This window comes from Mauremys reevesii, linkage group 24, assembly GCF_016161935.1.
Source record: "Mauremys reevesii isolate NIE-2019 linkage group 24, ASM1616193v1, whole genome shotgun sequence".
NCBI lineage: Eukaryota > Metazoa > Chordata > Testudines > Geoemydidae > Mauremys > Mauremys reevesii.
Window position 1 is genome coordinate 2,349,212 of NC_052646.1, and position 14,200 is coordinate 2,363,411.

Here is a 14,200-nt window from a genome sequence, read left to right on the forward strand (position 1 = left end):
ATGGCCCCCGACCTGGAGCCAGGGCTAAGAGTGGGGATGCGGCTCCTGGAGTTTGGGGATGCAGATAAGAGGGCTGAGACTGGGGTGGTTCTGGGCCCAGGAATGGAGTGGCAACCAGGGCCACGGGTGAGGCCAGGGTTAGCAGCGTGGGCGGAGCTGTGGCCGGAGGTGGAGGCTGGGCATGGAACTGAGGCTGCGGCTGGGGGCGGAATAGGAGCAGAGCTCAGAGTGGGGCTAAGTGGGGCTTCTACCCTCTCCCCTGTGGGGGCTGGCCTGGGCTCCGGTGCACCCCCTCCCCCAAATGTTCCCTCTCCCAGTGGGCAGTACCCCACAGTCTGGGGATGTCTGAGTTACACGGTGTTGTAACGATATCTCTGCAGGAAGGAAAACTCCCATTCAATAGCACCAGTAGTGAAATGTGTAAGAGGGAAATTCCCTCCGGTTCAGAGGACCTGCCCAATGCTATTGACCAATTAATGTACATCTGTACAGGGGAGAATTTCAGCCAGAGTGTTTTGGAGAGAAAGAATGGAGGGGAAAGGAAAACCAGAAGGCCGATAGTATGATGCAGCATAATTTTTAATGGGAATGAGCAGTGCAGTTTACACTTTACAGAGGGAATTAATGCAGAGCACTGAGAATGTATTTTCAGGGTTACAATAAGAGCTACAACCAGTCACCGGCTCCAAGGTGATGCATTTCACACAAGCTATTCGACTTTCTTTCTTGAAGCTGTAGAGTTTGAATGTCAGGTCCCGTCTTAAACCACTTTTTTTTCTCCTCCGCATCAAATAGGACAAAAGCACAATATAAGCATAAGACTAAACTGCAAAATAACATAGACCATAAAGCTAAGGTAACATGTAAGAAGAGGAAAGCATAGATAGGCCTGATTTATAGAGGCCACGAGCAACCAAAACCACCACTGATTTTGAGTAGTGTCGTAGCTGAGTGGTGAATCTCTGTCTTCTCTTTCATTTCCTGGTTGTTTCTTCTTCCGTGGATCTTTCTTCTGGGTTTAACATGGGCCACAGCTTCCAAGGCGGGAAGAATAACTCCTACCATATCTCTTCCCATATCCGCATAAGCCCCCATAGCCGCCCCCGTGTCCACCACCATAACCACATAAGCCCCCATAGCCATATAATCCTCCTAAATGACCCCCATAGCCACCCCCGTATCCACCACCATAACTACATAAGCCCCCATAACCATATGAGCCTCCATAACCGCTTAAGCCCCCATAGCCATATAAGCCTCCTAAACGACCCCCATAGCCACCCCCGTATCCACCACCATAACCAGTTGAGCCACCCAAAACACCACCTGCAAATGAGCCCCCGGCTCCATAGGGTAGAGCTGGCACGGTGCTTCCCACTATGGTGTGTTGAGGGGAAGTAGAGAGAGTTGGTCCTGGGAATAGCACCGAAACCGGTGGTGGATAGACCACTGCTGTCGAATCTCCACACGAGGTGATACAAGGCTCATTGCGGGCAACCACACATGGATCTGGGCATATGTCAGGATAACACGGGCTGGGTCGGCAACACAGGTCAGACATCTTTTGTGATGGTCGTGAACCTGAAACACACAGAAGGGAGCAGAGGAAACTTAACAAGCTGTTGACAATGGAATAGGAGAATCACTGCTGGTGGTATATGGTAACATGGGCTATGTAGGTCCCTTTTTGCAGGCTTCGTATCTGAGTATTCTCATAGATATCCACACCAACCAGCCAGCCCCCAGTATTGCTGACATAGCTCCCCTCAGCTGTCTTTTCTGTGAGGTCCGAACTGGTAGGTGCACACTGAGAATACCCACCCGATTAGAACCCACATGTAAAATAGGAAAGGGAATGCCTACTCTCAGGATCTGCCTGGGATTAAAAGGGGAAGTTAGACGTTTTAGTCTCTCTGTGGGTTTGGTCTGAGGAGATTCAAGGATAGGTTTCCAATACAGCGAGGATTCGTGAGTGCTGAGCCCTTTTGAGATACTGGTTCCATTGGACTTGCCCAAGATCGCACAGGAAATCTGTGCCAGAGAACAAGTCCCGACACAGATTTTTTGAGGCCCTATTTGTGCCATGGCCACATGACCTTCCGTTCCCACCAGCGCCTGAAGGATGAGTAAAAATCACAGAGACTAATTCCTAACCCACAATAGAGAATATTTCCATCATGGATGGCTGCAATTTCCAAACCAGTTTAGATAATTTTGGAGATGCAGTAAATTATTCAAGTATTCTTATTAAACCAGTTTAACACAGGATTTAGACCCCTCAGATGGTCTAAATCATCGTACTTACCTTTCACTCAAATGTGCTAATTTGACTTACACCAGCTAAAGATCTGGATCTAAAGTTGTGAGTTGTACCAGTAAAAGAGTAAAATATTGCCCCATTGCGTCAGATCAGTGGTTCATCTCATCAAGTGTATTATTTCCAGTAATGTGCAGCATCACAAGCCTCAATTTAAGGTATAAGAATCCTGAAGTTGCCCACTAGAGAGTAAACTGCCCTTAAGGTGCCTTTAATCCTAACCCACCTAAAGCAGAGGCTAGCTTTGCCATGAAGGGACATATATATATGTATATATACTCTGAGTTTTTTCTATATCTGAAAAAAAACCATAGAACTGCTTTTCAATCATTATATTGGAAATCTGATCTCCATAGTTTTATGGAAACGGTAGAGTAAGATCATCACCCAGGTAAACCTCTGTGACTCCAATGAAGTCAGCTGAAGATCTGGCAATGTGTATTTGTACAGAGAGTCAGAGTAGTGCAGTCTATTATCAAGGTGGACTGAAGCTGAGATTTGTCATAATTCTGAAAGGAATTTCCATGTCCAATCTCAAATGATAATATTTGGGAATGGGGTGCAAATCCCATATGTAGATTTGAAAATCCCAACCAGATATTTTTAAAAGACAGCATCCACCAATACCTGCAATTGACTAGTTACAGAAAGACTCCTATGCAAAGAAAGATGCCCTCTGTCCCAACATTTCTAACCTCACCCCATATTAGAGCATATTTAGTTCAAAGTTAAAACATTCACTAAATCAACAATTGGATCAATTGGAGCCAATTAGACTTACCAAGCTCACCAAGGGGAAAGAGTCGAAAGAAGTGGATAGAAGGTCCTGGAGTTGCAGGCACTTTTATACACCTTCTTAGCCAATGGGAAGGATAGTAGACACCCTCTATGTACTTGGACCTTGTCATTAACCCAATAAATTATTTTCTTAAATGGGCAACTCCTCTAATTATTGTAGTGGCTTTGATCATGGTTAATGATGACTAGTCAATTCCCAGTCCCACATAGGATGACATGCATGATGCTACTGGTGGTTCCCTTTCATCTTGAATCTTTATGGGCCTGATATCGTCATGGTATCATCCCAGTGACTTTCTTGGTGTCAAAAAAGGACTAAATCTAGCTCCATTTCTTTAATTCTGCTTTGAATAACTTCAGAGTATGAGCATGACTCAGGGGTGTATCACTAGTACAATCTGCTGTCATGCACAGGATTCCATGTTAGTTCTTTGTATCCAGACTAGTATCTAATTAGCGGCAAGGTGGAGTTTACCCTTGGCACTCCTTGGAGGATCGGAGGTATTACTTTGCATGCTTGGAATATCTACCCATAGCTATTCACTATGTGTTTGTGCCAACATGCTTTTGAAATCCATGGATGTCTTTTCAATCAGTTCAATAGCCTTCAAACCAGGCCTATGGGTCACAATACTCTCCTGGATTCACAACCAGTACATGACCTATGGACAACTTCAGTACCTGGTAAACATTCAAAGTAGAGTTGAAGCAGTATCAAAATGGTGCCTATTCTTTTGTGTTCTAGCTGTGCCCAGAGATAACACTTGGTCTAATGTGCTTAGACATTCCAGTCTGGAGACATGATCAATGCTTTAGAATCAAGGACTCAAGTGGTGAACAAAATTGAATACACAAGCTTTGCTTACTGCAGTTATTTCCCTGAGTTGCATAAAAAAGTGGCAGTAGATGAAAGGAAGGAGTGCAGTGTTGTTTAAAGGTTTAGGATTAAAATCTTGGAACTGCACCTGCATTCATAACCTAACAAGTCAGTGTTCTTCTTCAGGGACAATGTTCCTCACAAAGCCTGAGAAGAATACCATGGGAGACGGAAATAAAGTCTACTTAGTCATGGGGAGCTGGGGGTGGGGGCGGAGCATGGTTGAGGAATGAGCTTTCAGGAGAAATAAGACTAATCAAGAATCTGAGCAACCTTAGCACTAGGATGCAATTTCCTTCTTTGTAGAAATCACCACCACCATCCTCAGAATGGTTTTTTAACTGCTATGGACATCTCTAGAATAGTTTCCTATTATCAGGGAAGCAGGAAGAACAAAAGACTCTATCAAGCTTCCAAGAGAAATCTCTTTGGATATCTAGGCACATAGAAATTGCTCAGTAGTGCCTCTGGTCCTATATGTTTTGTGCAATAATACCTAGTAGCACCTCTGTCAGAGAAGTGCACCTAGGAAAGGTTTAGCTACTGTGTTAGTAGGCACTGTGCAACATTCTCATATGGATAAGTAGATTGGAATCTCCGCAGAATGAGGAATTTATGATCACCACCCTTTTCCCATATGGGGAAATGAAAGAGGGGGAGGTTATCAGTTTACCCAAGTTCACTTGTGGTTAAACACGAGGCCAAGATTTTCAAAAGTCCCTGGTGATATTGGTGCCCAACATCACCCACCTTGTTATTCCCGGTTTTCCAAAATGCTCAGCTCCTATTCAGTTCCCTGTCTCAAGCGGGCATCAGAAATCACCAGTCACTTTTGAAATTCTTGGCTTTTGGGTTTTAATGTTTTACACTGAAGGACACTGGAGCTTTCAAGTAGAGTCAGAACAGCCTGCTAAAAAATGTATGAGCGTGCCTAAAGAATTGAGGATGCTTTTCCTGCAAACAAAAAAAGAATGCACAGAACAGTTAGAGCTGGAATGCCCAGCAAATCGTTTCTTGAAGTGGAGAGCCAGATTTCCAGCGTGTGTACAGTGCAGAAATGTCATTGGGGTTGATTCAAGACTCCCAAGCCTGTAGGTCCCTTCACGGCTAAGTTCCTAAGCATGCTAGAATGAAATTAACCCTAGAGTAGAGGGCCAGCCTAGAGACCTCCGCTCCACTTCAATCCCCTTTAGCAGTACTTGCAATGTTACGAGGAATCTAAATGGGGCATAGTCTTTTTGCTCTCCCTGTCTGGAGGACATGATTGCCAACTTCAGGGCCTTATTTGAAGGAAACTCAACTTATTGGAAATATGGCCTTGAATTGTATTGGGCTTGGCATCAGGGCCCCTTCTAAATAGCAGCAGTTGGGCATAAAAGCATGCAGAATAAAGTCTCCCCACCTAACTAGTGCGATTTCAGAGTAAATTCCGAATTAGACACCATACTGGATTTGAAGAACTACCTTGGACTCTTGTGCATGGCATGAGTGAGAATTATAATCCTAAACAGTGATTATAACAGTTTCCAGTAATGGGCGGAATGATTTGTGCAAAGTATTTTGTTTTATAATTGACAAGCAATTCCTGCACCCAGGGTGTCCCATAGCCTTCTTGTGGGCTAAAACTGCATACAAATATGCCCCCAACTCAGGGTTCTGCTAATCGCTTCTCTTGACTTATCATCATAGGTGAACTGGGGAAATCTGATTTATTTCAGTCGTTCTATAACTGGGCTTCAGTGGCAAGCTGCATTAAGGGCTCAGGAGCTCAGTGGAGGCATCTGGGAGATATTGGAGTTGAAGTTGTAGCTAACAAGACTATTAGCAATCAGGTGTGCCCGATTTCTAGCTCCCGCCTTTCCACTGAAGTGGCCTTGAGGATCTCAGTTGGGCTCTGTGCATCAGCGATCACTTTATTAGATAATAAGATAATAACTACCTACTTCTTGTGAGTGTTGTGAGAATTAATGGTTTCATGAAGCAATGAAACAGTAAATTGCTGTTATTAAAATGACAGACAGCTTTCTTCTTAGCGTCTGAAGCTGTAAAAAGGATTAGGAGCTGCAGGGGAGAAGGATCGGGAAGGCGAGGTGGAGGGATGTGGATGGTGCAGTGGGATCTCCACCAAAGGTCATCAGTGAAGGATTTACAGAAGAAGTGCAGGAAACACTTCAAACACACCAGTCATGACAGAGAAAGAACTCGTGTAAATGGCAGCCTTTGGAGCAGGTGACTTGTAGCCCTCCTTGACAAAACTGCAAATCCTATTCTTTCTGTTCTATCTTATTTTGCTCTGCAAGCGTGGGCACCACTTTTCATTTATGTGGAAATTCTGTTGCACCCTAGTACCAGCCTTTTGGTTTTTCTTTCTCCTGCTGTCCTTATTTACACACCAGTCAGTGAAATTCATCCCAGCATAGGGAGCATGCACCAGCCCTACCCACTTTTCAAGCCCCACTCAAGTAAGAGGAGAATCAGGCCTCCGAAGCTGTCAATAGAACTGGTTGTTTTCACCCTTATTATCTGAATTTCCCAAGAAGGGTTCAGACTCAGACTTCTTGGTCTGAAGGGCTACTACCTCTTCCCTAAAGCCACTTACAGAAAACATGGGAGCTGCCTGTAATATAGTTACGAGTCTCATACGTCCAACTATTTGTTTGATCGCTATTATATTGTTTGCTAGGTGACTACCAAAGAGCTCATTTCTAGGAGTGCTGGCTCATTGGGCTGGACAGCGGACAACCACTTCAGATACCAGACTTAGCTAGCTTCTTTCTCCTTTAGACAAGGCTTAAGACACAAACATCATTTCTAAACTCTCTGGCAGTTTTGCACATGCTCAGAAAGAAGACATTGCTAAAATCTCTCGTAGGGACTCCTTGGAGCATTTCTCTAAGTGAGCAGAGTTAAGGTTATGTGGGAGTGTATGAATTTGAGAGCACTTTTAATTTTCTCTTTACACAGAAATATTGCTGGAGCTTTTCCCTTCCTGTAAGGGAGCTCCTGAGTACTCAGAGTACCACGCTTGCTGCTTTAGAGATCCAGAATGAAAATGTAAGAACTTTTCAATTATTAGATTTTGCAAGTGGATCTGTTTGCCACAGTCTTGATGCGTTATGGGGCAGGCCCATGATATAAGTATGATATTGATACTGACCACAAATTATATATATATTTTTTTTTAATTTGGTCCCTTGTGGGGGGAGGGAGGGCAGCTGACTCTCAGGGTGCACTAGGTTAAGGGTGGGGAAACTTTTTTGTGTCAGGGGCCATTGACCCACAAAAAAAAAGATGGTGGGCCACACACTTTCAACTCATTTGCCCAAGGGGGCGCAGAGGCCTGAGGCTCCCCCACCCCCACCCCGCTGTGGTGGGGGAGCTGGTGCTTGCGACTCCAGCCGCATGGATGTGAATCCCCGAGCCCCAGTGCTCCTCCATGGGGCTGGAGCTGCAAGCGCCAGCTTGACCCACTGCAAGGGAAAGCCCCGAGCGTCCACGTCCCCCCACCAGAATTGAAAGTGTGTGGCCCATGGGCTGGATGAAAATGAGCACGAAGTTCCCCACCACTGCCCCAGACCAATTAAAATTAACTTGATTCACTGACTCTACCCACCTCACCCCACTCCATCATAAAGACCCCAGTAATTTAAAGAGACAAGGTGGGTGGGGTAGTATCTTTTATTGGACCAACTTCTGTTGGTCAGAGAGACATGCTTTCAACCTTACACCTTACACGGTGCTTTTCTTCAAGTACGGGAAACTTACTCGGAGTGTCACAGGTAAGTTTCCCAGACCTGCAGAACAACTCCGTGTAGTTCGAAAGCTTGTCTCTCACCAACAAAAGATATTATTGAACCCATCTTGTCCATCTAATATCTTGGGACTGACACAGATACTACGACACTGCACACAGTAATTTAAAGAGAGTCTAAGTAAGCAGGGGAGGGATAGCTCAGTGATTTAAGCATTTGGCCCCCCTAAACCCAGGGTTGTGAGTTCAATCCTTCAGGGGGCCATTTAGGGACCTGGGGCAAAAATCTGTCAGGGATGGTACTTGGTCCTGCTAGTGAAGGCAGAGGGCTGGACTTGATGACCTGTCAAGGTCCTTCCAGTTTTATGAGACAGGTATATCTCCATATATAAAAATATGGAATTTAGAGCTGAGCATATGACCCATCAACTTTAAGAGAGAAAATGTAGGAAAACAAAAGCAAAGCTACTTTATAATGAAAATTTAAATCTCCCCAAAGCCCAGCCTGATTCGGGAAATGACAGAACAGACCTTTGCACCCATATTTTAAAATGACACTAGTGTTCCAAATTGAGGCATCCCACTCATGTAACATACTGCTGACCTCGTACTAATAGAAGACCATTCGTGTATAAAATATCAGTGAGTGTTTGTGAAAGAAATTAAAATCTGTTCTTCGGAGAAAGCCTCACCATGTCCTACCCGAGTGCTATTGCCCAAGGGGACAAGCACAAAGATTTCAATTACATAAACAAACCACAAGAATGCAAACAAACGACAGAGGAAAATGAGTGTTGACTTTTCAGTGGAACCGTGGCAGAAGCTGCTGAATTTGAATTTGAACCACCCTTTGTCATGACCGGCAGACCCCGGGGTCAAAATGGCTAATCAGTCAGAAACACAGTCTTCCCGCCCTGGTCATGGCTGGACGTGTGGTTTACTGGAGGGTCATTCTCCACACTATAGACCAGATTAGAGTCACCTGCTAGTGAGTTTTTCAGACCTAGCTGTAGCTGAAGTCTGCTGAGGTATGAGATTGATACCCCTCCCTCCTCACCACCCTTCCTCAAACACCAAATCAATTTACACCCCCTTCCAAAATTACATATGCTTGAAAATTGTGACAAAATGGATTGAAACGTGGAAACCCAAACACAGTTTGGCTTGACCCAAATATCAACCCCCCACACTATGGTTAGTGAACATCTCAACAACAACACACATTCCCCAGCTATATCTCAATACAGCATCCTGAGGATAAAATAAGCTGTTTTATCCTAAATCCTGTCTTTCAGTGCATAGGTGCATCAATCCACATTTTCTGATAAATCAATATTAGATCACATCATATGACTATGGGATGAAATACTAGAAATTGTTGCAATCCAGTTTATGAACACATCAGAACAAACACTGACAGGGGTTACTTTAACTTCTTTCCAGTGGATAGGACTCCTATCCACTGGAAAATTCACTGAAGCTGAAATGTGAAAAATTCCCCAGGCTTCTGCATCTCAACCCATTCATTTACATGTGCACAAAGCAAATTGAAAGTGCATGTAATATATAAGATTTGTAGTATTTGAAACGCATTTTGCACTGGTGTCAATGATGGCTCCATACCTGAAGTCTAACCTCTGTCTGTCACTATAAATGCCAAAACCAGAGAAAAGAGGAGAGGAATTTTCTTTTCTTTTATGCAAAATCGGGCCACAAACTTGCAGGAACTTACACAGCTGCTAACCTTGAACCATTTCAATAGCCTCTGAAGTTCAAACACACAAATCCCATGTTTGAAGTGAAGGATGTGCATTGGTCTTCCAGGAACAGAGCCTTAGAAGATTTTGTGAGAGGTGAAACAAGCCATGTCTTAGAACTTATTAATGAGCTGTCAACTGGAGGAAATGTCTGAGTCTACAAAAAGAATCCTTCAGATTTTTTTCCAAGGAGAGTAGCACTCACACACACTTAAAAGTTGTACTCAGTTAGGTAAAAGATATATTAAAGTATAAGAGGAGGGTCATTATTCTGAGCCCCATGTATACAATATTTAGGACAGGGAAATATATTACAGTTGAAAGGCATTTCTTTCTTTCCAACCTATCCTTTTGTTGACATGTCGTTAGACCAGTGGTCCCCAAAATGTCAGGGTCCATGGCCCCCGACCTGGAGCCAGGACTAGGAGTGGGGATGCGGCTCCTGGAGTTTGGGGATGCGGATAAGAGGGCTGAGGCTGGGGTGGTTCTGGGCCCGGGAATGGAGTGGCAACCAGGGCCATGGGTGAGGCCAGGGCTAGCAGCGTGGGCGGAGCTGTGGCCGGAGGTGGAGGCTGGGCATGGAACCAAAGCTGCGGCTGGGGGCGGAATAGGAGCAGAGCTCAGAGTGGGGCTAAGTGGGTCTCCTACCCTCTCCCCTGTGGGGGCTGGCCTGGGCTCCGGTGCACCCCCTCCCCCAAATGTTCCATCCCCCAGTGGGGAGTACCCCACAGTCTGGGGATGTCTGAGTTACACGGTGTTGTAACGATATCTCTGCAGGAAGGAAAACTCCCATTCAATAGCACCAGTAGTGAAATGTGTAAGAGGGAAATTCCCTCCGGTTCAGAGGACCTGCCCAATGCTATTGACCAATTAATGTACATCTGTACAGGGGAGAATTTCAGCCAGAGTGTTTTGGAGAGAAAGAATGGAGGGGAAAGGAAAACCAGAAGGCCGATAGTATGATGCAGCATAATTTTTAATGGGAATGAGCAGTGCAGTTTACACTTTACAGAGGGAATTAATGCAGAGCACTGAGAATGTATTTTCAGGGTTACAATAAGAGCTACAACCGGTCACTGACTCCAAGGTGATGCATTTCACACAAGCTATTCTACTTTCTTTCTTGAAGCTGTAGAGTTTGAATGTCAGGTCCCATCTTAAACCACTTTTTTTTCTCCTCCGCATCAAATAGGACAAAAGCACAATATAAGCATAAGACTAAACTGCAAAATAACATAGACCATAAAGCTAAGGTAACATGTAAGAAGAGGAAAGCATAGATAGGCCTGATTTATAGAGGCCACGAGCAACCAAAACCACCACTGATTTTGAGTAGTGTTGTAGCTGAGTGGTGAATCTCTGTCTTCTCTTTCATTTCCTGGTTGTTTCTTCTTCCGTGGATCTTTCTTCTGGGTTTAACATGGGCCACAGCTTCCAAGGCGGGAAGAATAACTCCTACCATATCTCTTCCCATACCCGCATAAGCCCCTATAGCCACCCCCGTATCCACCACCATAACCACATAAGCCCCCATAGCCATATAAGCCTCCTAAATGACCCCCATAGCCGCCCCCGTATCCACCACCATAACTACATAAGCCCCCATAACCATATGAGCCTCCATAACCACTTAAGCCTCCATAGCCATATAAGCCTCCTAAACCACCCCCATAGCCACCCCCGTATCCACCACCATAACCAGTTGAGCCACCCAAAACACCACCCGCAAATGAGCCCCCGGCTCCATAGGGCAGAGCTGGCAAGGTGCTTCCCACTATGGTGTGTTGAGGGGAAGTAGAGAGAGTTGGTCCTGGGAATAGCACCGAAACCGGTGGTGGATAGACCACTGCTGTCGAATCTCCACACGAGGTGACACAAGGCTCATTGCGGGCAACCACACATGGATCTGGGCATATGTCAGGATAACACGGGCTGGGTCGGCAACACAGGTCAGACATCTTTTGTGATGGTTGTAAACCTGAAACACACAGAAGGAAGCAGAAGAAACTTAACACGCTGTTGACAATGGAATAGGAGACTCACTGCTGGTGGTATATGGTAACATGGGCTATGTAGGTCCCTTTTTGCAGGCTTTGTATCTGAGTATTCTCATAGATATCCACACCAACCAGCCAGCCCCCAGTATTGCTGACATAGCTCCCCTCAGCTGTCTTTTCTGTGAGGTCCGAACTGGTAGGTGCACACTGAGAATACCCACCCGATTAGAACCCACATGGAAAATAGGAAAGGGAATGCCTACTCTCAGGATCTGCCTGGGATTAAAAGGGAAGTTAGACATTTTAGTCTCTCTGTGGGTTTGGTCTGAGGAGATTCAAGGATAGGTTTCCAATACAGCGAGGATTAGTGAGTGCTGAGCCCTTTTGAGAATCTGGTTCCATTGGACTTGCCCAAGATCGCACAGGAAATCTGTGCCAGAGAACAAGTCCTGACACAGATTTTCTGAGGCCCTATTTGTGCCATGGCCACATGACCTTCCGTTCCCACCTGAAGGATGAGCAAAAATCACAGAGACTAATTCCTAACCCACAATAGAGAATATTTCCATCATGGATCGCTGCAATTTCCAAACCAGTTTAGAGAATTATGGAGATGCAGTAAATTATTCAAGTGTTCTTTGTTAAACCAATTTAACACAGGATGTAGACCCCTCAGATGGTCTAAATCATCGTACTTACCTTTCACTCAAATGTGCTACTTTGACTTACACCAGCTAAAGATCTGGATCTAAAATTGTGAGTTGTACCAGTAAAAGAGTAAAATATTGCCCCATTGCATCAGATCAGTGGTTCATCTCATCAAGTGTATTATTTCCAGTAATGTGCAGCATCACAAGCCTGAGTTTAAGGTATAAGAATCCTGAAGTTGCCCACTAGGGAGTAAACTGCCCTTAAGGTGTCTTTAATCCTAACCCACCTAAAGCAGAGGCTAGCTTTACCATGAAGGGACATATATATACTCTGAGTTTTTTCTATATCTATAACTATATCTGAAAAAGAACCATAGAACTGCTTTTCAATCATTATATTGGAAATCTGATCTCCATAGTTTTGTGGAAACGGTACAGTCATATCATCACCCAGGTAAACCACTGTGACTCCAATGAAGTCAGCTGAAGATCTGGCAATGTGTATTTGTACAGAGAGTCAGAGTAGTGCAGTCTATTATCAAGGTGGAGTGAAGCTGAGATTTGTCATAATTCTGAAAGGAATTTCCATGTCCAATCTCAAATGATAATTTTTGGGAATGGGGTCCAAATCCCATATGTAGATTTGAAAATCTCAACCAGATATTTTTAAAAGGCAGCATCCACCAATACCTGCAATTGACTAGCTACAGAAAGACTCCTATGCAAAGAAAGATGCCCTCTGTCCCAACATTTCTAACCTCACCCCATATTAGAGCAGATTTAGTTCAAAGTTAAAACATTCACTAAATCAACAATTGGATCAATTGGAGCCAATTAGACTTACCAAGCTCACCAAGGAGAAAGAGTCGAAAGAAGTGGATAGAAGGTCCTGGAGTTGCAGGCACTTTTATTCACCTTCTTAGCCAATGGGAAGGATAGTAGACACCCTCTATGTACTTGGACCTTGTCATTAACCCAATAAATTATTTTCTTAAATGGGCAACTCCTCTAATTATTGTAGTGGCTTTGATCATGGTTAATGATGACTAGTCATTTCCCAGTCCCACATAGGATGACATGCATGATGCTACTGGTGGTTCCCTTTCATCTTGAATCTTTATGGGCCTGATATCATCCTGGTATCATCCCAGTGACTTTCTTGGTGTCAAAATGGGACTAAATCTAACTCCATTTCTTTAATTCTGCTTTGAATAACTTCAGAGTATGAGCGTGACTCAGGGGTGTATCACTAGTACAATCTGCTGTCATGCACAGGATTCCATGTTAGTTCTTTGTATCCAGACTAGTATCTAATTAGCGGCAAGGTGGAGTTTACCCTTGGCACTCCTTGGAGGATCGGAGGTATTACTTTGCATGCTTGGAATATCTACCCATAGCTATTCACTATGTGTTTGTGCCAACATGCTTTTGAAATCCATGGATGTCTTTTCAATCAGTTCAATAGCCTTCAAACCAGGCCTATGGGTCACAATACTCTCCTGGATTCACAACCAGTACATGACCTATGGACAACTTCAGTACCTGGTAAACATTCAAAGTAGAGTTGAAGCAGTATCAAAATGGTGCCTATTCTTTTGTGTTCTAGCTGTGCCCAGAGATAACACTTGGTCTAATGTGCTTAGACATTCCAGTCTGGAGACATGATCAATGCTTTAGAATCAAGGACTCAGGTGATGAACAAAATTGAATACACAAGCTTTGCTTACTGCAGTTATTTCCCTAAGTTGCATGAAAAAGTGGCAGTAGATGAAAGGAAGGAGTGCAGTGTTGTTTAAAGGTTTAGGATTAAAATCTTGGAACTGCACCTGCATTCATAACCTAACAAGTCAGTGTTGTTCTTCAGGGACAATGTTCCTCACAAAGCCTGAGAAGAATACCATGAGAGATGGAAATAAAGTCTACTTAGTCATGGGGACCTGGTGGGGGGTGGGTGGGGCATGGTTGAGGAATGAGCTTTCAGGAGAAATAAGACTAATCAAGAATCTGAGCAACCTTAGCACTAGGATGCAATTTCCTTCTCTTTTAGAAATCA

At 44.2% G+C, this 14,200-nt stretch overlaps 2 protein-coding genes across 2 annotated transcripts; both read right to left on the minus strand.

The window, feature by feature from the left end:
• Positions 1–1,018: 1,018 nt before the first annotated feature.
• LOC120390480 (scale keratin-like) lies at positions 1,019–3,630 on the minus strand. The gene is made up of 2 exons (XM_039513189.1): positions 3,591–3,630; positions 1,019–1,581 (listed from the first exon to the last, which is right to left on the minus strand). The coding sequence occupies exons 1-2, from the start codon at positions 3,628–3,630 to the stop codon at positions 1,019–1,021; spliced, it is 603 nt and encodes a 200-aa protein (XP_039369123.1).
• A 7,285-nt stretch (positions 3,631–10,915) lies between these two features.
• On the minus strand, positions 10,916–12,589 carry LOC120390481 (scale keratin-like). The gene is made up of 2 exons (XM_039513191.1): positions 12,457–12,589; positions 10,916–11,478 (listed from the first exon to the last, which is right to left on the minus strand). The coding sequence occupies exons 1-2, from the start codon at positions 12,587–12,589 to the stop codon at positions 10,916–10,918; spliced, it is 696 nt and encodes a 231-aa protein (XP_039369125.1).
• Positions 12,590–14,200: the final 1,611 nt, after the last annotated feature.